At 32.5% G+C, this 25,134-nt stretch overlaps 1 protein-coding gene, 1 long non-coding RNA gene and 1 pseudogene across 4 annotated transcripts; all 3 read right to left on the reverse strand.

Annotated features, from left to right (window-relative positions):
• Window positions 1-2,789: 2,789 nt before the first annotated feature.
• LOC129942157 (solute carrier family 22 member 7-like) lies at window positions 2,790-19,134 on the reverse strand. 2 transcript variants are annotated; one of them, XM_056050975.1, is made up of 8 exons: window positions 18,820-19,134; window positions 18,412-18,756; window positions 4,782-5,028; window positions 4,484-4,715; window positions 4,326-4,429; window positions 3,467-4,233; window positions 3,225-3,406; window positions 2,790-3,165 (listed from the first exon to the last, which is right to left on the reverse strand). In XM_056050975.1, exons 3-8 carry the CDS (start codon window positions 4,985-4,987, stop codon window positions 2,938-2,940), a joined length of 1,719 nt encoding a protein of 572 aa, XP_055906950.1. In that variant the 5' UTR covers window positions 4,988-5,028; window positions 18,412-18,756; window positions 18,820-19,134; the 3' UTR covers window positions 2,790-2,937. The 2 variants fall into 2 exon arrangements, with proteins under 2 accessions (XP_055906950.1, XP_055906949.1); XM_056050974.1 differs by lacking the exon at window positions 18,412-18,756.
• A 2,666-nt stretch (window positions 19,135-21,800) lies between these two features.
• Window positions 21,801-23,484, reverse strand: LOC129952037 (uncharacterized; annotated as a pseudogene).
• Window positions 22,829-23,296, reverse strand: LOC129942179 (uncharacterized). 2 transcript variants are annotated; one of them, XR_008780983.1, is made up of 3 exons: window positions 23,238-23,296; window positions 22,969-23,183; window positions 22,829-22,914 (listed from the first exon to the last, which is right to left on the reverse strand). It is a non-coding gene; the product is annotated as an uncharacterized LOC129942179 (long non-coding RNA). The 2 variants fall into 2 exon arrangements; XR_008780982.1 differs by having other exon boundaries at window positions 22,829-22,917.
• Window positions 23,485-25,134: the final 1,650 nt, after the last annotated feature.

The raw sequence follows: 25,134 nt of genomic DNA on the forward strand, positions 1-25,134 counted from the left end.
TCAATCAAAGAAACAAATTTAACCAATTTTTAGAGCTACGCTCTAAATCATTCGGATACACTTTCACCAATGCCTCTGCTGGAGTTGCAAATTTTCAATATCCACTTTTTGATGTGATTCAGGAATTCAAATTTCGAACGTACAGCTTCATAGACATGCAATCTTTCAGTAAGAGAAACGGGTAGCTTGTCAATCACTGGGATGAAGGCGGATACTTTGTATTTTTCCTAGGGTAAAAGATTTGCGTCTTGTGCTTTCCCGTATTCGAGCGGATTCAACCTCACGCATGCTTACTGATTCAAGAAAAAACATCTTGCAACATCTTGTTTGTAGCGTTGAATCGCTCCAAGATATCGTTCCAAAATGTTGTAAACAAAGTGGTTTCGAGACCACTCATCTTCTGTAGAAGGTGCGTTGCTTCATCCTTACGATGTCTTTTTGCTCTTTATTTTAAGAGATGCTGGTTAGAGGTTATTCGATTTCCGAATAGCCGTCGACTAATGCTTTCGCTGAGCTTTTTCAACACTAAAAACTGGCGGTTTTTTTCTCCGATAATATCTCAATCAGAATTCGGTGCCGGATGGACAAGAGTTAGCAGCTACCTTTCACACTAAATTCAGAGAATGGCCAGAACAAGGTACGAACGCCGATAAATGGTTTTTCTCCAAAATAAGAGCCTGCATCCCATTGTTTTTGCCACTACTGTTTGCAGCATTGTCATGTGATTAGCGGCGGCAATCCATGATGTCTATTTGATGGTCACCTACAAATTTGAGCAAAACGTTTGCTGTGGCTTCACTAATATGACCGCAGTTTGGTAAAAAGGTGAGAAACCTTTCTTTTGGCGTGATCGTTCCATATTGAACATCTATAGTAAGCTGATCAATGTGAGCTTCATCGGGAGTAGAGTCCACTGATACGGAATAGTATTTCGAATTTTTTATTTTGGATGCTTTTTCAAATGGGTTGCCAGGATTGGTTCATACTCGGCTAGCAATTTCATAATGTCCAGGAAATTTCCATTTCTTGGTAAGCCAATAATTTCATTGTAACCTCGAAAGGCTAGTTCGCAGTGAATTTAATGGTACTAACGATAATTCTCAAGATTTTTTGCCAATACTCGATCCTCTTGGATCGCTAGCTCTTGATCGATGTGTCCTGTTCCACCCCACTCAGCCATAACGCGATTGGTGTACTCCCTCAAGGTGGTTAGTGAATTGGAATGCTTCTTATCAGGAACATTTGAGATATTGATATTTCACTGATTGTCTGATTGGAGTGAACAAATATAGATCAATGATTTCTCTTATTTAAGATTAATATAAATAAATAATCATGCATGTAAAAAGTACTGTAGGCTGTTGGTAAAGGTAAAAGAGCAAACAAAAAGGTACATATCAAAGCAAAATATTTTTACTAGTGTTGGAATTTTAAACAAAAATTTTCCGAAGTCTCAATTTGTGGAGGCCCGGTTCCGCGCCTTTTGGCCTCCCCTCAATCTGGCTCTGTGTTTTATAGTTGGCGTAATAATTTACCTATGGAGCCGTAATTACTGACTTTTTCCCTCATTGGTTTCCAAAAGACGGCGCGCGCAGCGGCCGGAAATCATACAAAGATTTTTTTAAGAAAAAAAAAAAGTGTAATTGCGCATTAATTTTTCCTCTAAAAATGTAGTTTTCTATTTTCCAGACAGAAATTCATTTTCCTGAACATCTGATATTTTTATGTTCAAAAGTGAAAGCAATCGTTCCACTGATTTGTGTTCCAATTTTACACAACTCCAATAACAGATTTCTGTCAGTTCAATGACAGAAATTTGTAATGAAAGCTTTAAACAACCTGTCAAAAAAATTCCAATGTTTGTTCTCAATGATGAAAACCAATGATACCTATAACTGGTGAAAGAACCAATTTCTGTGGAATGAAATGGAATGGCATATATTTAAAGTCTTAAGTCTACGTTGCTGGTAAGTCTAAAACGATTGACCACTTAGACGACAACTTTCGTAGTTGTTAGTTGAATAACAACTTACAAATTTTTAAATTACCAACAATATTTTTCATATAAAGAAAAAGTTTATTTGGAAAATCCAGTTTTTTAAATAGATTTTTAGTCGAAAAAATTTTAACCAATTACAAATAAATTTTTACAAATTGTATGAATGAAATTAATTTGAGAAATATCAAGAACCGAATATCAATTTTTACCAAATTTGCGTACTATTTTTTGTAGATTTTATTTTTTTTTTGTGAAAAAACGCACTGTTGGATTTTTATAAAAAAAAACAACTGAATATCGAAAACAATATTTTCTGTGAAATTAAAAAGTTTAAAGCCAATATTTTTAATTTTCGTAAAGCTATTTGAGTCGAAAGTACATTTTTACCAAGATTTAGTATTGTTTTTTTTTTGTTAGGTTTTTATTTGTACAAAAAACGTCAATTCGAATTTTCTCAAAATTTTACTGAATGTTGTAAACAATATTTTTTAAAAGATAAAAGTAGTTTTAAACCAATATCTCAAAGTTTTGAAAAGATATTTGAGTCGAAAATCAGTTTTTGACAACTTTTATTAATTCTTTCGTTTAGGTTTTTATTTTAATTTATTTAAATAGAGTAAGTGGTTAGAAATTAAAAAATGTAAAGCTTAAGTATTGGGCTGGAGCACACGCCAATTTTCCGTGTCAGATACGGAATGAGTTTAATTAAAAGCTTTTGATTTTGTGTGTACACCGGTGTCCACACAAGTGCGGTTTGTATGGGCCGCTTTAGAAAAAACACAGCTTTGGAAAACATTAACAGGGTAATTTTTATTGTTAGTAAAGAGGTCAATTTATATATACATTTAATAACAAATTATTGTCTAATATAATTTATTTTATCTATTTCACTATGTTTTGAACTCACTTTCAATGTTAATGTACAAAGACAAATTTTATCACGAACTAGAACTAGAAAAAGACACGCTATAAATTTTGTGTTCCTGATGTGGTATGCTATTATTTTCAGAATCTATATGTTTTCGTTTTTGACCGATATCTTCAGCCTCATGCATGGTTGTTGGTAAAATAGCATCAGTCGTTTCAGGAAATGACAGCGCAATAAAAGCCGATATGAAGGCACATGCTGAGAAAAGAATTGCTGGACCAGATTGGAAGTATTTTGCCTATAAACGAAAAAAGAGTTTATTAGTGAAGAAAATTACAATATTTGGCAAATGTTTACCATGAGTGGTGTTTGAGGTGCCACCATCGAACCGATTCTTCCGAACATCGAACAAAATGATAATAAACTATTTCGAACATTTGTCGGAAATATTTCTGACGTAAAGAAATATAAAACTTGAAAAGATGCTGTGATGGATAATTTTCCAATTAAAAACAACGCCAACTGTAGACCATACACATCTGGAATAAAAGCATTTCGTCTTAATCAAACCAAGTGTAAACAATGATGTTTGAACTTACTTGATTCAACCAAAATAGTTGCTGATAAACAAATTCCACAAACGATCAAACAACCAAATAATGAATATCGCCTTCCAAATCGATCCATTGTCCAAAAGGGCATCACAAGTCCAGGAATTTCAATCAGTGACATTAACATAAAATTATCATACTTATTCCCTCCAAGTGAAATCGAATTCAAACTCAATCCATAGTACACTAGAACATGAGTGAACCAACATAATGCACAGTTAAAAATTCGCCAAAATAATGCTTTGAAGCATTGCCGAATCGGAAATGTACTTTTTTCTTCGGATAATTTCTGCCTATTATCCACGAGTAATCGTTCTATAGTCAGATCCGATAGTTTTCGTTTATTGACATGGGCAGCTTTTTGCAGAATTTGAGCTGCCTTCACTTCTTCACCTTGTGAAAGCAGCCATCGTACACTTTCGGGAAGAATCCATAACAGAATGATATGAGCCAAGGCAGGAGTGTAGAATATTTGAAGAATTGTTCGCCAATTCGGATACATTTTAGCCGCAATTGCGAGACTGACTTTCCCAAAAACAGTGAATACCGTGAGCAGCGTACAACTTAGAACCCGTGCTTTTTGACCAACCAACTCGAGGCCCAGAATGAAAATAGTTGCATAGAGTGTTCCACTAAAGACATTATCCAGGAATCCAAGACTCAGGAACATGTAGTAATTCATGGAGAAAGATCGAATGACTCCAACAATGGCACTCAGAAATCCTCCTACAGCCAATATTGTGCGTCGACCATATCTATAAATAGAAACTAGTAATGGTAGACAAAATTGTTTTGGAACTCATTTCGGAAGCTTGAATATGAAACTTGAACTTTTTTGTATATTCACCTGTCAGAAACATATCCTCCCAAAGGAATTCCAATGAACTTGCCAAGGTTGTGAACCGTCCCAACCATCGACAATTTCCATTCGTCAGAGCAATAAATTCCAAACTATTTGAAAACATTTTTCATTCAAGAAATCATTGAGAACAATTTTATACTCACATCATTGGATATTGTCACTTCCTTGTCACGAAATATAAAATCCATTCCACATCTCTCCTTGGTGCTCTGATCAAAGTTCTGAGCAAAGCAGAAGTCTTGAACAGAACTTCGATTGAATGGAACATATCGCAAGCAATCACTTAAATCCCCGCTAGAAGTTGTCGGTATTGAAAACTCCGTCCATGGTTCTTGGTATGTACTATTAGGGCCATCACATTCCGGTACTCGACACCTGATCAATAAAAATATGTTCAAAACTATTTACATCTCATAAGCAAAATCAGCAGAATTTTATTACCTATAAACTACTGAACTTGCCAGAAAGATATAAGATTCAATGAAGATTCCTCTGAATAGCATAGGAATGCATATTAGCAAATAGTTAAATAGTTGAAACTTTCCAAATACCCCAATGCGCACCAAAATAGCATCCAAACCAAATTGAAAAGATCCAATTGAACTCGTGCTCTCCGCACAAACACTATTTTTTCTGGCCTCAGTCATTTTTGGGACTATTCTTCGTCAAGTCTTCAAGCACTGGGAAGCTATCAAATGAGCATAAAGTTAAAATATTGTAAAGTAGTTGCGAGTAGATGAATCAAATTATGTTTAAATATGTATACAAAAGCTGAAAAGCTTTTCATTTTGATAACGAAGCCAGATTATTGTTTAATTGTTAATTTATACCGACTGATAAGTCAACTTATATTTTTGGCAATCATTTGTTATCAAATAAATATTTGTATTTTGTTATTATGTCTTCTTAAACAATTGAAAACTAAACAAAACAAACAAAATGAAATCATCAAAGAAAGCCTAACCGGGTAATTCTGCCCCGAATTGCCCTCATACATAGGTACACATCATAATTCAGATTTAATTATCATTTGACGAGTCTGAAATGACCCAAGTCTTCAATTATTCCTCGTAAAGATAAGATCTTGTTTATTATAAATGAATTAATTCATTTTAGTTCTCTATTTTACATTTTAAGTGTTTTCTATCTTTGAGCTGTCAAATTTAATTAACCACAAAACGTGTTATGAGCTTAATTTTATATATTGAGTTTAACTTAGAGATTTTGACAATCAAACTATTGTATGTAGAAAAAACAGGCTGGGATACTACCAATAAGTACTGATAATTACGAAATGATACCCAGAAATCTTTGGGGTTTCAAAGAAGATATTTGAAATATTAAGGTAATTGATATTTCCAAGAAGAAATAAAAAACTTTTTACATGTAATTGAAAAGTGTCAATAACATGTCATTAGGTAATGACTAAAAAATAAATAATTACCCAAAAATGTAAAAAAGAGGCTGCGAAGCGACCTACACTGATAACTTCCCATCCCGTCTGTCGATTTGTCTTGCTTAAAAGCGTGTGGGGTTTCGTGTTTTGTTAAAAAAGTTCTCAATTGAATTATTCTTGAAAATTTTAAAAACTACCAATTATATTTTGCATTGAATGAAATAGTTTGATTTGGAAATTTTTTTTCGTTAACAAGATTTTTAGTCAAAAACCAGTTTTTACCATTAGATAAATAAGTTTAAAGCCAATATTTTTAATTTTTGGAAAGATATTTGAGTCGAAATTCAATTTTTACCAACTCTTGTTAAATTTTCGTTTAAGTTTTTATTTTATGTAAGAAAACTGTCAATTCGGATTTTTCAAAATTTTACCGAATGTTGAAAACAATATTTCTTATAAGTAAGAATTAGTTGAAAGCCATAACCTCAAATTTTTGAAAAGATATTTAAGTCGAAATTAAATTCATTCTTAAACCTATCTTAGCTAGACAAAAATTAATAAAACTAGCCCAATTATCCATAACTTACAACTAACCTAATGGTCCCATACGGACACTCTAAGTTAAACTATAACACTAACTACTAATGCCTTTCGGCCCTAAGATCTATTTTACTTCAATTTAAATTTCATTTATTTTTGTATTTATTAGAAAACTTTGAAAAAACTAATATCAACATTCTTTTTTATTTTTACTTAAAAACTACTTAAAATAAGGTCCTTAATATAAAACTTAAAGCTAACTTAAACTACCTATTCTACCTATAATATACTTAAATCTAGAACAACCACAGCAGCAAATCTAACGTTTTTTGTTTTTATTTTATTGTCTTTTCTTATGTTTTTTTTTTTTAATTTTGTTTTTCTTTTTTTTACATTCCATGTTTTTATTTTATTTTTTTTCTTCTTTTTTAATTTTTTTTTGTGCCACCATGCCTATAGTCCACCGCACTAATTTTTTAATTTTGTAAAAAATTTGCATGATTTGAAAGTTGTGCTTATTAATAAATTATAAAATGGTAAACCAAACTGAGCATAAATCAAGTAACAGCTGTCAAAACGACCCACTCCGACAAAAGTATTACCAGATTGAAAACCATCTCCATTTAGATTATTACATCTCTAAAGAAATATCCTCAAAAAGTCATGTGTCAGTACTTTAGTTTGACTCTGAAAAAGCGTTCGACCGGATTGGTCTAAATATAGTGCTCAGTAAACTTAAAACATGGAACATTGGAAATATATCTTAAGCTAAGTCACATAATTTGTAACCAACAGACATTTTTTAAGAAGGCTAACGATTCTTTCTTTGATATATACTCATTGGATAATGGCATCCCCCAAAGGTCTCCATTATCGGTGGTATTATTCATAATTGATTTTGATGAAATTTCAACTTTATTTAATAATTATAAACTTTTTGCAGACGACATTTATGTAAATGTCAAGTAAAATAAATTATTTGAATAAATGTAAAACTCAATTCGATAATATTGATATAATGACATTTTAAAATGGTCATCTGCCTCATGAGTACAACTATTTACCATTACAAAAAGAGGCTGGGATGCGACCCATCCCGTCTGTCGATTTTTCTTGCTTAAAAGTTTGTCTATATGTACTAGTATCAATTTTACCAAATTTGCGTACTATTTTTTATAGATTTTATTTTTTATGAAAAACGGACTGTTGGATTTTTATATAAAAATCACTGAATATCGAAAACAATATTTTCTGTAAAATAAAATAAGTTTCAAGCCAATATTTTTAATTTTTGAAAAGCTATTTGAGTCGAATGTAAATTTTTACCAAGTTTTAGTATTGTTTTTTTTAGAGTTCACCGTTAATTCGATTTTCTTCAAAATTCTATCGAATGTTGAAAACAATATTTTCTATAAGATAAAATTAGTTTGAAGCCAATATTTTATAGTTTTGAAAAGATATTTGAGTCGAAAATCAATTTTTACCAACTTTTGTTAAATTTTTTTTTAGGTATTTAATTTTTTCTACAAAAACTATCAATTCGATTTTTTTCAAAATTTTATTAAATGTTAACAACAATAGTTTTTGAAAGATAAAAAAAGTTAAAAGCCAATATCTACAATTTTTGAAAAGATATTTGAGTCGAAAATCATTTTTTAGCATTTTTTATAAATTTTTGTTTAAGGTTTTTATTTTTTGTAAAAAAAACTGTCAATTCGATTTTTCTCAAAATCTTTCAGAATGCTTAAAACAATATTTCTTATAAGATAAAATAAGTTTGAAGTCTAAATTTTAAGTTTTTGAAAAGATATTTGAATCCATATTCAATTTTTACCAACTTTTGTTAATTTTTGTTCGGTTTTTAATTTTTTATAAAAAAACTGTCAATTTGATTTTTCTCAAAATTTTATTAAATGTTGAAAACAATATTCTTTGAAAGATAAAAGTAAATTAAAGCCAATATCTCAAAGATTTGAAAAGATATTTGAGTCGAAAATCAATTTTTACTAACTTTTATTAATTTTTGTTTAGGTTTTTATTTTTTGTAAAAAAACTGTCAATTCGTTTTTTCTCAAAATTTTACTGAATGTTGAAAACAATATTTCTTATAAGATAAAATAAGCTTGAAGCCTAAATTTTAAGTTTTTGAAAAGATATTTGAATCGATATTTGATTTTTACGAACTTTGAGTAATGTTTTTTTTAGATTTGTATTTTTTATAAAAAAACTGTCAATTCGATTTTTCTCAAAATTGTATCATATTTCAAAAACATTATTTTCCGTTGCTCAAAATTGTTTTGGAGATGAAATCATATGTTAGTCGTTAAATTTAGGAGGTGACAAATTTTTTTTCTTCAGTTTTTTTGATTTAGAAAAAAAAACCGTTATATTGATTTTTTTCAAAAAATATACTTCTTTGAGATCACGTTACAGTTTATTATATAAAATTTAATTCAAGTCTCTAGCGTTTTTGGTTCGTAAGATATTTAGGTTTAACCAACATTTTTACCTTTTTTTTAAACTGCTATGGTAAAAAAACCACCCACGCAATTTTCTTGAGAGCCCTTTCTGCATCTTTCTGCCTTATTATCTGTATAACAAAATTTATTTGAAGTCGATATCTCTTCTGGTTCTTGAGCTATGGACGACGAAAAAAACGTCGTGAACGTACGGACGTACGGACGTACAGACGTACGGACGTACGGACGTACGGACGTACGGACGTACGAACGTACGTACACACGCACGCACAGACATCTTTCTAAAAATCTTTTATTTCGACTCTAGGGACCTTGAAACGTCGAGAAATGTCAAAATTTTCAATTTGACAAATCGGACCCATTACAATAACTTCCTATGGGAAGTTAAAAATGTAAAATTCAGCAAACTAATTGTCCTGAACTTTTTTTAAGTAAATAAAATTGAAAATGTAAAAAAACTTTAGCATATTAAGATAAATGTAGGCAATCAACTCTAGGCAATACAATCGTAACAAAACTCTATGGCTTCTGGTCATGGATACAATTCTCGTTAAATTAGAGAGATGTGGAGTAAAGGCGGTAGCTTATGCGGATGATTTGGTGCTATTGGTTTCAGGAAAGTATACACCTCTATGATTAGTGAAATCACGGAGTCAGCTCTGAAGAAAGTTATCAGCTGGGCAACGAGTTGTGGACTAGAAGTTAACCAAAGTAAAACTGAACTGTTGCTCTTTTAGAATAAAACTCAAGTACCGCCCTTCACGCTACCTCGACTCAACGGTTAGATCCTATCATTGTCTTCCAGTGCAAAATATTTGGGAGTTATACTTGACCCTAAACTAAACTGGAAACCAAATATTGAAGTACGTGTTAAGAAGGCCTGTGTTGCCTTCTACGCCTGCAGCAAAACTTTCGGAAAAAAGTGGGGACTTCAGTCGAAGATGATTTTATGGACGTACACAGCCGTAGTGCGTCCAATCTTAACATATGGCTCGATTGTGTGGTGGCCTGCTCTTAGCAAAGCCTATAATTTTGATAAGCTAAAGAAGGTGCAGAGAACAGCTTGCGTGTGTTGTACTCGTGGTGTGAAAGAAAAGAACACGTCTACAATTGTATTTTAAAATGGTTGCTTTTATTTCGCAATGATGTTACCACGTTGGATGTCTAAGCCAGAAGGAGGATATTGCGTCATATTAGATAAGTACATCACTTTTATTGCTAAAGACAAGTGCTACCAAATAGCTAACACATTTTAATAATCATTAAGGCTATAACAATTTTCTCTCTTCAAGAGAAACACATTCTTCGTTATACATCCAAATGGTATTATTTTAACTGAACATATTTCAAAATCATAATTCAACAAATTTAAAAACTTACTTACAAATCTAAATGAGATAATTTCAAATTTAAATACAAGTAACAGCAAAACTTAGTTCTAATTTATAAGTCTTTATGATTATACTTAATTATATTATTTCACGATTCATTTTAATTATTTCAAATCATTAATAATATGTCAGCCTATCCACAGGTTTCCGAATTCTATTACTTTTTCGTGGTATAAATGGTAGTTTGTTTTCGGAAACGTTTGGAACAGGGTCTGATTGTTTTTCCTTTATATCAGTATCAATTTCTTGATTTACTGGTACCGGAAGTTGTTGTTGCTCCTCCGAACTTTCACTCGGGAACTGGGGATTACCATCAACGACCTGGCTGCCTGCATTTTTGATTTGATCGACGTGCCGGAACGCATCTTTACCATTTTCTAGTTTAATATTATAATGCAATAAACCAGTTTTTTCATTAACTTCTCCAAAATTCCATTTTTCCTTGCCAATGTAATTTCTAATAGCCACTCTTTCTCCCTTTGAAAAACTTTTACTACTAATATCTTCATTGAATGGTTGAACATTATCTTTTTTCTCTGGCAATAATAACGAAAATTTATTTCGAATAGGATAATTAAATAATACTTCAGATGGGGACTTTTTTGTAACAGGGTGCGGTGTAATTCGGTATTGGAACAAAATATTATTTAATTTGACTTCTAAATCTTCGTTTTTGTTTTTAAGACAACGCAATTTGTTTTTTATCGTTTGAACATAACGCTCTACCTGACCATTTGTGGCAGGGTGATATGGTGCAGTTCGTTTGTGTACGATATTATTCGAGTCGCAAAACTGTTTAAATTTTATATTCGTGAATTGACTGCCATTGTCAGTGCAAATGACTTTTGGTAGCCCAAAAGTAGCGAAAATTTTTCTCAAAATTGGAATGGTTGTATCGGTCGTTATATTTTTCAAGATATGGACTTCAGGCCATTTGGAGAACGCATCGACAAAAAGTAATAAATAAACGCCCAAAAACGGACCTGCAAAATCCAAATGGGCCCGGTCCCAAGGTTTTGATGGATAACTCCAATGATGGGTTTCTACTTTTGGTGGGTTATTTTGATATTTACAACAAGTTGAACAATTTTTTGCAAATTCTTCAATTTGGTGGTCAATTTTTGGCCACCAACAGAAACTACGTGCTAGTTCTTTCATTCTGGTTACCCCAAAATGTGATGAGTGTAAATCTTCAAGAATTTTTTTTTGAAATTTAGTTGGGATAACGACCCGCAAACCTCGCATTATACAACCACTTTGTATAGAAAATTCATTTTGGTCAACGCCAAATCGTACGTGAGCTTGAAGTTGAGTCCCCTTTTGAATCCCTTTCAATAATTTACTCAGTAACAAATCTCTAGACGTTTCCTCTGCAATCTGTTTTGCCGTAATTGGTAATGTTTCTATCTGATTTATTTCAAATAAATCAGATTCTTCAAGCTTAAAAGAATCATTGGTTGAAATCGGCAGTCTTGACATGGCGTCAGCATTGCCATTTTGCTCTGAACGTTTGTACTTTATTGTATAATTAAATGCTTGCAAATAAATCGCGTAGTGTTGCATACGTGTAGCAGACATATGTGGCAAACTTTTATCGGCCGCAAAAATTTGTACCAGTGGCTTATGGTCTGTAAATAGAATAAAATGACGACCGAAAAGGAATTGATAAAATTTCTTAAGACCGTATATAATAGCGTAGGCCTCTTTGTCTATTTGAGACCATTTACGTTGTGAAATTGACAACGTTTGTGAAGCAAACTGGATGGGTCTATCAGTGCCATCTGGATATATGTGGGACAATACTGCCCCCACACCCACTGGCGAAGCATCTGTCGACAAACACAACGGCTTATCTTTTGCGTAATGCACCAAAAAATTATCTGAAATAATTTCTTTTTTTATTGCTTTAAAAGCACTTTCACATTCTGATGTCCATTTAAATTTATTATTTTTCCTAATCAATGCATGCAATGGCTCAAGAATCTCTGACAGATTATGAAAAAATCGTCCATAATAATTTACTAAACCTAGCAAAGATCGTACCTCAGATACATTTGTTGGGCAAGGGGCTTTAACAATCGCTTCTGTTTTACTTGCGGTCTTATGAATTCCGTCTTTATCAATTTTAAAACCACAGTACTCAATCGAGTCTTGAAAATAATGTGATTTTTCAGAATTTACACGTAATCCAAATGAAAACAAACGCGAAAATACTGTTTCTAATCTTGCGAGATGTGTCTCATTATCCGGACCAGTGATACAAATGTCGTCAATAAAAACTCCCACACCCTCGATCCCAGCAAGTATTTCTTCGATTTTTTTCTGCCATTTTACAGGTGCACAACTAAGACCATACCACAATCGCGTACATTTAAACAGACCTAAAAACGTAGACAAAGTTAATTTTTCCTGATCCTCCTCCCTCACCTTCCACTGTAAATAAGCACGGCGAAGGTCAACCTTCGAAAATTTGTCACCGCCATTCATTGCATTAAAAAGCTCGTCTATTGTGGGGAGAGGATGTTCAGTCGCGATCATATATTTGTTTAAAGTAATTTTAAAATCTCCGCAGAGGCGTATTTTTCCATTTGCCTTTACTATCGGCACGATTGGAGTTGCCCAATCACTGTGGTCAACACGAATAAGAATACCCTGAGCAACTAAATTATTTATTTCTTCCGCGATGGAGTCCCGAAGCGCGAACGGTACCGGCCTATGCTTAACAAACACAGGTTTCGAATTTGGCGTTAATTCAATTGAAACCGGCTGTCCCTTAATTTCGCCTACATCTTCGCCAAATATCGCACTGTATTTTTGAATTAATATTGAAAGTTGCGGTGGTAAATATGAAACTTTGGAGTTGTTTTGAACATTAAAATTTTTTTCATTTACCTGGTAACAATTTTCATTTTTTGTATCGCGTTCTTCACGAAATATCTCCGTCAATGGTAAACCATTAAATGCATACAGCCACTCTCTTCCAAATAGCGCGTTTTTATTTGACTCAACAACATACAACTGCAAACTCTTTTCAATTTTCAAGTTCTGCGGAGCAACAACAACCTCAACAACACCTAAAACATTAAGAGAAGAATTATTATATGTATTTAACTTAATGTTAGTACTTTTAATCGGAATATCACTAAAGTTCTTACAAAATTCATTATAACTAATAACCGATACGCCGGCCCCACTATCAATTTCCATTTTAATTAATTTATTTTCAATGTACACGTTAATCCACATTTTTTTTGTACAATCATTACTCTCACATATTGTGTTAATATAAACTATTGGTTCTTCACTGATCAATTCGCAATCATCTTCTAAGTGGTTAACTGTACCGTTTTTCTTATTCTTTTTTTGTTTTTTAAAACACACTTTTGACAGATGACCGCGAATCTTGCAGAAGTTACAAATAGTATTTATGTGAGAGCAATTGTTCGCAAGGTGGGGGCCGTCGCAACGGAAGCAATGTATTTGTTTTTGGCTTTGGCCTTTATTAAAATTTGACACGTGTAACTTCTCTGATGAGTGTTGATTGTTGTTGTTCCTCGTCGTCTGGTTGCTCTGGATCTTAGCATTCCGATCTTTTTTATGAAAGTTAATTGAATGTATTGAACTTTTATGAATTGCTGTCTCGTTTAATTGAGTAGAATTTTGTTGTGACATTTCTAGGCTCGTAGCAATTTGGATCGCTCTCTCGAACGTTAGGTCTTTTGTTTCCAACAATCGGTCCTTTATTCGTTTGTCTCGAATGCCACAAACAAGTTGGTTTCGCAGTGCAATTGTCAAATAAGTACCAAAATTACAATGTATGGCCATTTTACGCAACGAGGCTACGTACTCACGGACGGACTCTCCCTCCAACTGCTCCCGATGGTGAAATTTGTAGTACTCCGCTACTTCTAAAGGCTGCGGATTGTAATGCTCCTTGAGCACGTTGACTAACTCGTCGTAGGTCTTGGTTTCAGGTACTGCTGGGGAGATTCCATCACAAAGTAAATCGAAAGTATTTGGCCCAATATAATGTAGCAAGTAATTGAGTCTCATCACCGAATCTTTGACATTGAAGATTGTAAACGCTCCTTCAAGACGTTGCAACCAGCGTTCGAATTTACTTTTAGTCTCGTCAAAGAATTCTATGGAGAAATTAGGCGGCACTCCGCCGACGTACGTAGGTGCAGCAACAGCAGAAAGACCACCCGCAGCAACATCAGCAGCACCCGCAGCAACACCACCACCAATCATATTTCGTAATTATGTATGATTATGTATGTACTCAATCGATGAAATTAAAATTTGTATCAATTTTCTTTCAATTCGAATCCTCGTCGCCAAGTTGTTGTACTCGTGGTGTGAAAGAAAAGAACACGTCTACAATTGTATTTTAAAATGGTTGCTTTTATTTCGCAATGATGTTACCACGTTGGATGTCTAAGCCAGAAGGAGGATATTGCGTCATATTAGATAAGTACATCACTTTTATTGCTAAAGACAAGTGCTACCAAATAGCTAACACATTTTAATAATCATTAAGGCTATAACAGCGTGGGCACCACAGGGGCCCAACTACTTGCCCAACGGACGCCTTAATCGTTATTTTGGATCTTCTACCAATCGACCTTTTTATTAAATACATAGTTTCCTACAGTGCTCTTAGGCTGAATGAATCAAACAGCTGGTTGTCAAAACCTTATGGTCACAGTAACAAAACGAAATTGATTTCCTCAGATATTATCTCGGTAGACACTGACTACTGCACTCCTACTTTGAACCTTAGTAATGGTTTTAAGGTTATTTTCCCATCCAGAGAAGATTGGGAGGATGACATCGTGTCGATAGGTTTAGACACAACCATCTTTACTAACGGCTCAAAGATTAAGTGCGAAGTTGGTTCTGGGATCTTTTCTGAGTTCCTAAATGTAGCTAAATCCTTTAAGCTTCCTGAATTTGCTAGCGTTTTTCAAGCTGAACTGCTGGCAATAAGGGAGGCATGTAAGATAATTAAACAAAGTCCAAACCAAAACCGAAATGCGGCTATCTTTACAGACAGTCAGGCAGCTGTCAAAGCCATTAACTAGGCCATATCCTCATCTAAATTGGTCCAGCAATGTCGCTATGAGCTTGCAAGCTTGAATATTAACATAGTGGTATCGTGGGAAATGAACGGGCTGACTATCTACCAAACTGAATCAAACCGAAGGTAGAGCAATTTACCCAACTGCATTATATCTAGGAAGATATGGCCCACCTATAATAAAACCAGTACAAACGATCTTCTATGCAGGCCAAGGCAAGACATAGCCAAGATTGTTGCGGTTTGTACCGGACATTGGCCTATAGGAGTTCATGCAGAGAAGTTGGGTATCTGAAGTGACTAAAGAGAAAGTGAAATGATAAACCATTTCCTCTGCAAATGTCCTGCTCTGGCAAACAAAAGAATGAAATACTTTGCAAAAGAATGCTTTCACGAACTTGATGAGACAAAGATTAGAGACCAAATCTTTTTTCTCAATGCGACAAAATGGCTCTAACATAATCGGTATGAAGCTTCTCTATAAATCTTTCCCTTTCTATCACAGGTTAAATGAGTGTTTGGTGTCAAAACGGCACACTACAGCGCTAATTGTATCTCAGGCTAGGTTGCCTTGAGATCACCCTTTCTACCTACCTACCTACCTACCTAAGATTAATGTTAAGCAATAAATAGAATTGGAAAAAAACACAGGTAAATTTGAAAAACCTTAGTTGCGGGAGTCAATATTATTAAGTACCTTTCAAATAAAAAATGTCATGTACACAATATTAATACCCTTTCATATTTTACCAAAATGATTGATCTATAAACCACAGTAAATAGGTTATATTCTCCGATAGTATACCGGTTTTAAATGCAATAAAAACCCTAGTAAAAACACTGAACTAATTTCTGGTATAAGAAACAAGATTATTATGATGCCAAACAAAATTAAGGTTACGTGGACTCCTGGTCACACTCCAAGTCGTGGTAATGAGTATGCTGCACATTCTGCAAAAGACGCACCACTTTACAAATTCAATGCATTTACTAAACATGTATCAAATCAAATCAAATGGGGTGGCGCAACAGTCCGTTGTGAACCAGGGCCTAGTGACTTACAACTCTCAACCATTCCTGTGTGCGAGTACTGTTGTCAGGAATGGAAGGGACCTACAATTTTATGCCGAATCCGATCGGCTAGTTTGAGAAAGAAATTTTTCATGACAAGAATTACTCTTGAAGGATTTGTCAATTCCTCGCAAAAGGCAGTAACCGCGAAAATTATTTTTTTTTTTAATTAAGGTGGCACAGGCAGGAATTGAACCCAAGACCCCTTGCATGACAGCCCAAGGCACTAACCATCATGCCACGGGTACTACACTAAGCATGTATAGGTACATAAAAACCTCAAAATCATACACAAATATGAATGGAGCCTTAACCACGATCACTTCAAAAAGTACACGAAAAAAACTCAAACCAATATATCCAACAAATCAATCCAAGCACAAAATTTCAAACTTTGTTCGCCTGAGGCTCAGGCACACCTAAAAAACTCACCAACATCTACTCACCAAAACTTACCCACCGATATGCACCTCCTACAATAAAAATATGTATATATCCCACATCTTTTAGAAAAATTGCCAAGCTTTCAAGACTTATTTTTATTTCTATTTTTCAAAATATGTCAATTTATTATGTTTTAAAAAACCCGAACTTCACAACCATGATCATGACGAAATCTAGAATGCCAAAAATATCGAATGACGAAAATAAAAAAAAATTATCTAGAATGCAAAAATCTCGAATCCACAAAAATCCAAAATTAAAAAAAATAAAAAATCGATTTTTTTTTGCATTTTTAACATTTAAAAATCAATAAAACATAAATACATCAGTTTACCCAATATTTTATTTTCTGAACAAGAAAAATAGTTGCATGAGTAGCAATGTGCAATTATATGATTGAAAACTTTACTTGTCATTTTTAAGTTTGTTAAGGAGAAGTAAGTTATCCAGAATGTATGTTTAAATTTTTTAACAGTTAAATGCATTCTGGATTTTTGCATTCGAGATTTTTTTTTCTAGATTTTGGCATTTCGAGATTGTATTTTCTAGATTTTTGTTTTCGAGATTTTTTCTATTCTAGATTTTTGTTTTCGAGATTTTCATATTCGAGATTTTTACTTTCTAGATAATTAATTTCTAGATATCGTGGTTGACCCTGTACTTTATTTAATAATAAATTTCCCTTTTAATTTAAATTACATATTAATTAATGAGAATAATAATTAAACATCCCATAGGAAGTTATTATAATCATTCCGATTTGTCGAATTAAAAATTTTGAAATTTTTCGACGTTTCAAGGTCCCTAGAATCGAAATAAAAGATTTTTGGAGAGATTTCTGGGCGTGAGTGTGTACGTACGTTTGTACGTCCCTACGTTCGAGAAGCTCTTTTGTTCGTTTTTGACATCTGGTAAAACTTTGAAAAAAATCGAATTCACAGTTTTTTTTTAAATAAAAACCTACATAAATATTAGTAAAAGTAAAATGATACTAAAATTTAAAAAAAAATAGTTTTGAATTAAGAATCTTGTTAACAGATTTTGAAATTAAACTATTTCATCATATGGAAAATATTGTGGAAAGTTTTTAGTTAATTTGTTAATTTAATTCAACTGACAACTTTTTTAACAAAACACGAAAACCTTCAAAAAGCAAAAAGAAAATGATACAAAACTAATGAGTCAAACTTAAATATTGTTATTAATATTTTGTTAAAGTTTCAAACAAACTGACCGATGGAAAGTTATTAGTGATGGTCGCATCCTAACCTTTTTTTTTATTAAAACTGAAAATGCAGAAAACTTCTAAATCAAATCTGCTTAAGACTTTAATGAACAAGTTCGAACTAAATCGACCCAATGATTTAGTTTGTATAGGGCCAAGGATATACTGACCGACAGACAGACAAAAGGACGGGAACGTCGAAGCGAATCTTTTTTATATTTCTCTATATGTTGCAATAGAAATATACTTATTTAAGCATAAATAATTGAATTCCATATTTTGATCAAACTTTGTAGTACGTATAAAATACGAAAGACGTCTTAGCACCATTTACGGCCAATACAAAACATTAAGAAACTCGAAAGTACCTTCTTCCCTTCAAAGTTGAAAATGTATTTAAAAGAAGACTTTGACAATATTTACAAGTGGACACAATTTAGTTACCAGTCTTTTCTTGAAAACGCCACCTTGGATAATGAAAAGAGTACTGTTTCCGTGACACAAGATTAATGTCTTATAAATTAAGTAAAATTTAGCAACTCTTGTGTGCTATTGGTTATTGAACCACAAGAAAACCAGGTACATTGACCCATAAGTCATGTATTTTATTGATTTCTCCTTTAATCTAACTGCTGTAAAATGATTTATTAGACTTTAAATTAATAAAATGTAATTGCTCATTTCTTAGGTACTTTTTGTTTGTTTTTTATCACAACTTCTTTCTGGCCTCTTTGACCCTCTGTCATTCATAGCAATACAACAGAAACGCACGCCACAGTCTTTTGAATTCTATACAATTTAATTTTAATAAAATTACTGTGCCATATATTCAAATCATGCAACAAAACTAACCTTAATTCGTTTCAAACTTTACTTTTGAAGTTGACCAATTGAACAATATGTTAAACAATGAAACATATTTATCCAAACATAAATATTAACAACAACAAATAACCAAAACAATCTTATTCAGGTTGAGGTGAAGGTGAGTTATTTTAAAGTTCCTCAGAGAATAAAACAAACATTATCTATTTGAAGAAAACAAAAACAAAGCACAACCAAAGTAGATTCAAGTATAAACAATATAAAGATTTTAATTTTTTCTTAATTCACCGATAAGAGTAAACTATAGTAAACGTTCTATTAGTCGGGTTGATCCGATGTGTACTGACGCGTCGTATTAAGTAATTTGGTGGCTTTATTTAAATATAAAACTTTCTTTCTCAAATTTGTTTTTAAATAAACTTTTATAGTCTGAGGGATTTTGTTGTACTTTCACTTAGCTTAAAAACATTGTTCATTATATTATATCATTCGGTAGGCGTAAAAAATCCCGAAAATCTAATTCTGGAATTTGCTTAAAACGTAGAATGCGATTTTGGAATATCAGAACTTTTGATTTATTTCGAATTTTATGGATTTTAGATTTTTGAGATTTTGGATTTTTGGGTTTTTGAGAATACGGATTTGAGGGTTCCGTCTCCAACGTTTGTATCTACTAAACTGATTCTTATGACACAAATAAAGTAAGTTTAATGATTTTTAACATGGTTTTAAAAATAAACTAATAATGAATCACTTACAACATATTTCTTAAAGCTGAAATTAAGTTAGGTTTTAAACATTTAAGTTTCACAAAAGTGACTTTAGTTTAATTCGTGTATTAAAATCTTCAAATAATATCTTTTCAGCGTTATATGGTCGTTTATTAAATTAAATACTAATTGCATTTTTTTTATTTTCAGTACAACGAAAAAAAGAAATAGGACATTTTCAAAAACGTTAAGATTCAAAACAAAGGCTCATAGCTTGATTTTTTTTCGCAATACGATTAAAAAATAACAGGTTTGTTATATTATATTCATCATCGTTCTAAATTCCGTCACAAATAATTAATAGAAGAAAATTAATTTACTTACTTACTTACTTAAGGTGGCGCTAAAGTCATGTGTGAACTAGGGCCTCACCCAAAAAACTTCTCCATTTAGCTCGGGTCCTAGCTAGATGTCTCCAGTTTCGTGCTCAAAGTTGGGTGAGCTCAATTTCCACTTGTGCGCGCCACCTGATCCACGGTCTTCCTCTACTACTACTTTTCTCTCGTCCATGCTTCTGCACTGTATAGCAGGATGGGGATAATAATGGTCTTATATAGCGACACTTTGGTCCTTCGAGAGAGGACTTTACTACTCAATTGTCCAAAGAAACAGCGGTTAGCAAGAGTCATTCCGCGTTTGATCTCAGCGCTGGTGTTGTTTTCTGCGTTAACAGCGGAGCCTAGTTTCAGAAAATATAAATATGGTAAGGTAGGCGAAACATATTTTTAAATAAGGTTCCGCCTTTACGGAAACCGTAGGTTCTAAAATTAATTCAAACTAAACAAAGCAAACAGAAAATTTTTGGGTTTATGTTTTCTTTTTTTACGGTTTTTGCTGTTGTTGGCTTACTTAATTAATTTAGCTTTAACGTTGCCGAATTGCAACAAATTATTTAATTTTTGTTATTCAACAAAAAGTATAATAAATATATACGCTGTTGTTCATCGTAAAGAAATAAAACAAATAAAAATACGTGCAAAGGGAAAACAAGTTCATTAACACACTTTCACTTTCTTTGAGGTTCATCACAGTGTACATATTAAACAAATTATTTCAGTTAAAACTTTGTTAACTTTCAGAAATTGTAAAATTCATGTTCAAATAAATTAATTGATGTCATCTGAAGTAAAATTATAAAACATCTGGCCTAACTTCGAGTTTCAACAATAATATGTGTGAGAGTAATGGCTGAATCACAAACACGCTTCAGCTTCGGCTTCGTCTGGGTTACGGTGGCCCTGCTTCGAGGTTGTTTTGAATGACATTTCTATTATTTCATCCCTCCAAAGAGCAAATATTTTGTTTGTTGACATTTTTTTGAGCTGTCAGACCAAGCAAATTTTCAGATAATTGAACTAGAGCTTCCGTTTGGAGTGACATTACATAACATAACGATTTTCAAACGAAAAGTGAGGTCGAACCACACAATGATAGCATGCATTGAATTAATATGGTTGAACTCGTAAAGGTCAAGTGAAGCCGAAGTTGAAGCTTGTTTGTGATTCTGCCATACAAGTGGACAAATTTTCGTTTATTTTCCAATAAATACAGTTTTAATAAAGATATGGTTAGGCCACTATTAATCTCTTGACTTGATTTCATGGACTTAGTCTTTTCATAAGCTTGTAGTAAGAAAAATCGTGGCATTTTTTAACTGATCTTCGAGCAACCTTGCGTCCGAGACTATAAATAAATAAAATATAATGACAACAACACCGAACTGTGACTGCGTGTTGGTTTCGTTGACAAGCGGCGAATAAATGGGACTTGGAACAACAACAAATAGAACAAAAAATAATAATAAATGAATTTAACTGAAGAGAGTTTAACATACAACTATTCGTGTACAGTCAAATTCGCTTATCTGCACTGAATTTTAATTCAACAAAATTAAACATGATAACGCTCCAATTCGACCTCATTATAATTGTGTGGTTCTATCGATTTATAAATTTACTTAATAAATAAAAATCGAAATTCCTATTTAACCCACAAACTTATCTATCAAGACACGCTATAAATTTTCTGTTTTTGATGTGGTAGACTATTGTTTTCATAATCGTCATGCTTTCGTTTGTATCCAATATCTTCAGCCTCTTGCATGGTTGTTGGTAAAAAAGCATCAGTTGTTTCAGGAAATGACAAAGACATTTAAGCCGATAATATGGCACATGATGAGAATAGAATTGCCGAATGAAACGAAAAATTGTTTATAAGTTAAGAAAACTACAATATTTGTCAAATGTTTACCATAAGTGGTGTTCAAGGTGCCACTATAGAACCGATTCTTCCGAACATTGAACAAAATGAAAACAAACTATTTCGAACATTTGTCAGAAATATTTCGGAAGTGAAGAAAAAAAAACTTGAAACGGCTTTTCCTATCAAAAACAATACAAACTGTAAACTATACATATTTGAAATGAAATATTGAAAGATTGTTTTTTTTTTTTTAATTAAATAAGTTGTGGACAATTTGTTGCAGTGCACTTGAATCGACCAAAACTGTTGCTGCTAGATAGATTCCACAAATGATCAAACCACCAAATAGCGAATACCGCCTTCCACACCGATTCATTGTCAAATAAGGTACCAAAAGTCCAGGAATTTCTATTAACGACGTTAACATAAAATTATCATACTTATTCCATCCCAGTGTGATCAAACTCAAACTAAGTCCGTAGTAAAATGCGCCAAGACAATACTTTGAAGCACTCTCGGATCGGAAAAGTACCCTGTTCTTGGGATAATTTCTGACGATTGTCTATGATCAATTGTTCAACAGCGTTCTTCGATAGCTTTCTTTTATTAATTCGGGCATCTTTTTAAAGAACCTGGGCTGTCTTAACTTCTTCACCTTGTGAAAGTAGCCATCGAACAATTTCGGGGAGAATTCACAAGAAAATGATAAGAGCCAAGGCAGGAGTGTAGTGCCAATTGGGATACACTTCAGCAACAATTGCGAGACTAACTTTTTCGAAAATTAGACATATTGCCAGTAATGAACAAATACGAATACGAGCGTTTTGTCCAACCAACTCGAGGCCAAAAATAAAAATTGTTCCGTAGAGTATTCCACTAAATACGTTATCAAAGAATTCAAGACTGAGGAACATATAGTAATTCGTTAAGAAAGATTGAATGAGTACTGCATAGGCACTTAGGAAGCCTCAAATAGCCATTGTTGTGTGACGGCCATACCTTATAATAAAAACTGGGTTAGAGTTTTGATATTTTTTCTTAAACACATGCTTCTTCTATATTTACCCAGAGCAATTCCAATGAACTTGCCAAGGTTGTTTATTGTTCCAATCATTCACAATTTTAGTTCTTCAGAGCAATAAATTCCAAACTACTAGCAAACATTTATCATTTAAAAAACCATTAAGAATAATTTTATACTTACATCATTGGATATTGTCACTTCCTTGTACCTTGTCATGAAATATAAAATCCATTCCACATCTCTTTCTAAAACTTTGATCTAAGTTCTGGCTAAAGCAGAAGTCTTGTGCAGCACTTCGATTGAATGGAACATATCGCTAGAAGTTGTCGGTATTGAAAACTCCGTCCATGGTTCTTGACGTACTATTAGGGCCATCGCATTCCGGTACATGACACCTGATTAATAATAAATAGATTTTTGTTTTTCATTTAACTGAGACAATATCATACCTAAATTCAACTGAACTTGCTGTAAAGATATAAAATTCACTGAAGATTCCTCGGAAAAGCACAGGAATACATTATAGGAAGTATTTAAACAATCGAAATCTACCATATTCTCCAATGCGAACTAATATTTCATCCAAACTTGATTGAGAATCTCTTCCGGAACTCTTACGAATACTATCAGCGTAAATACTATTCCTTTTAGTCACCGTCATTTTTAAATATTCTTTTTGAAGTCTTGAAATGACTAAGAAAAAAAATACAAGCTCTCCTACCAAATAAATTCATAACTCAAGAATTCAATTCTTTCATATTCTGCACTAAGATGTTGTTGTTTGGTAATTTAGTAATTATTCGTAATACCTTTGAAGATTCAAACACACTGTTTAAGCTGATTATAAAAGTTTATAACACATTAATAGTTTTTTTTTTCCATAGTGATTATTAAGTTCTCACAGAAAAATAGTCAAATGATGTGGATTTTAACAAAGTTTTTCAGTGCCATTAAAGTTAAAGTCGGGTTTATCACTGCTTTCAGTTGTTTCACGAATGATCAAAATATTTCACCGAAAGAATGAGCCACAACTCTTATTTGATATTAATGCACTTGAAATTTCAAATCTTCTGCCTCAAAAAATTACATGTACGAATATATACTAGTTTGCAGTATCATATCAACTTATATTATTTAAACATGTTGTTCATTTTTTGGTTAATTGTTCATGTGTTAATAGTTTATTATTTTCACCTTAATAGTTTTATTATAATTAATTGCATGTTTAGAAAAGTAAACATACCATTATCTGATTTTGTACGGATTTTATTAAATTACTAGTTTACATAATAAAATACAAACATTATGTTCTAAAAGTTTGGCAAAACTTATACAATTTTGAGTTAAAACGGATGAAATTTTCTGAGTATCACGGGCTGAAATTGTTTTCAGCTTGTAGAAAAATTCAGTTTTAGATATAATATAAAATTTCATATTTTAGATTTTAGAAAACAAAATATATATTAGATTTTTTACTTAAACTGTTTTTATTAACCAATAAGAGTTAACCAAAACATAACGTTCTATTTGTGGGGCTGATTAAATGTGCACTGAAGAGCGTTTTAAATAAATAAAATAAAACGACATTAATACTGTTATTTGAAAAGTGGTTGGTTGACAAGTGTAGAATAAATTAAATATGTTTTGGAGCAAAAATAATAAGTGTATATAATTGAAGAGGGTTTGACACATTTACGTACAAATTTCAACAGTCAAATCGGCTTAACTGAACTTTTCTTTTACAAAATAACTTTAAATAGGAAAATCACTCAATAACACGAAAATATACTGTTGGCGAAATATTATACTTATATTTCTCGTACAAACATTCTTATTAGTTATTTTTTAAGGAAAATTACGTAGTCTACATTGTAAGAAACCATCTTGATCCAAAAATGCTAATGCCATGAAAAGAAAGACGTTTTCAAATGGAGAAAACATAAAGAAATTAAGAACTAAAAAACAAGCTAACATTTAAATTGTATACTTTACGTCGTCAAAGATTGAATACTTAATTTAAAATGTGACAAAAAGAAACCAAATGTTGAACTCTTTAACCAATTTAATTGATATTTGTAACGCTTTCGCAAAAAATTTTCGTGAGTCATTTGATAATAGCCCTAAAGAAGTTGATGAAGTATATTTACATAATCTTCACTCCTTTTCGAAAACTAGCTGTAGTCACATGCCTGTGCTAAAGAGTACGGTCCTTGATCTTTAAGCCGCGTTGAATGATGACTGTTTAGCTGGTCCCGATGGTATTCCCCAGATAGTATTAAAAAAGTGTAGTAATGCCTTAGTTAAACCCCCTACGTTCTTATTTAAACTTTCTCTAAAAACAAGCAA

Source organism: Eupeodes corollae, chromosome 1 (genome assembly GCF_945859685.1).
Source record: "Eupeodes corollae chromosome 1, idEupCoro1.1, whole genome shotgun sequence".
NCBI classification, from domain to species: Eukaryota; Metazoa; Arthropoda; class Insecta; order Diptera; family Syrphidae; genus Eupeodes; species Eupeodes corollae.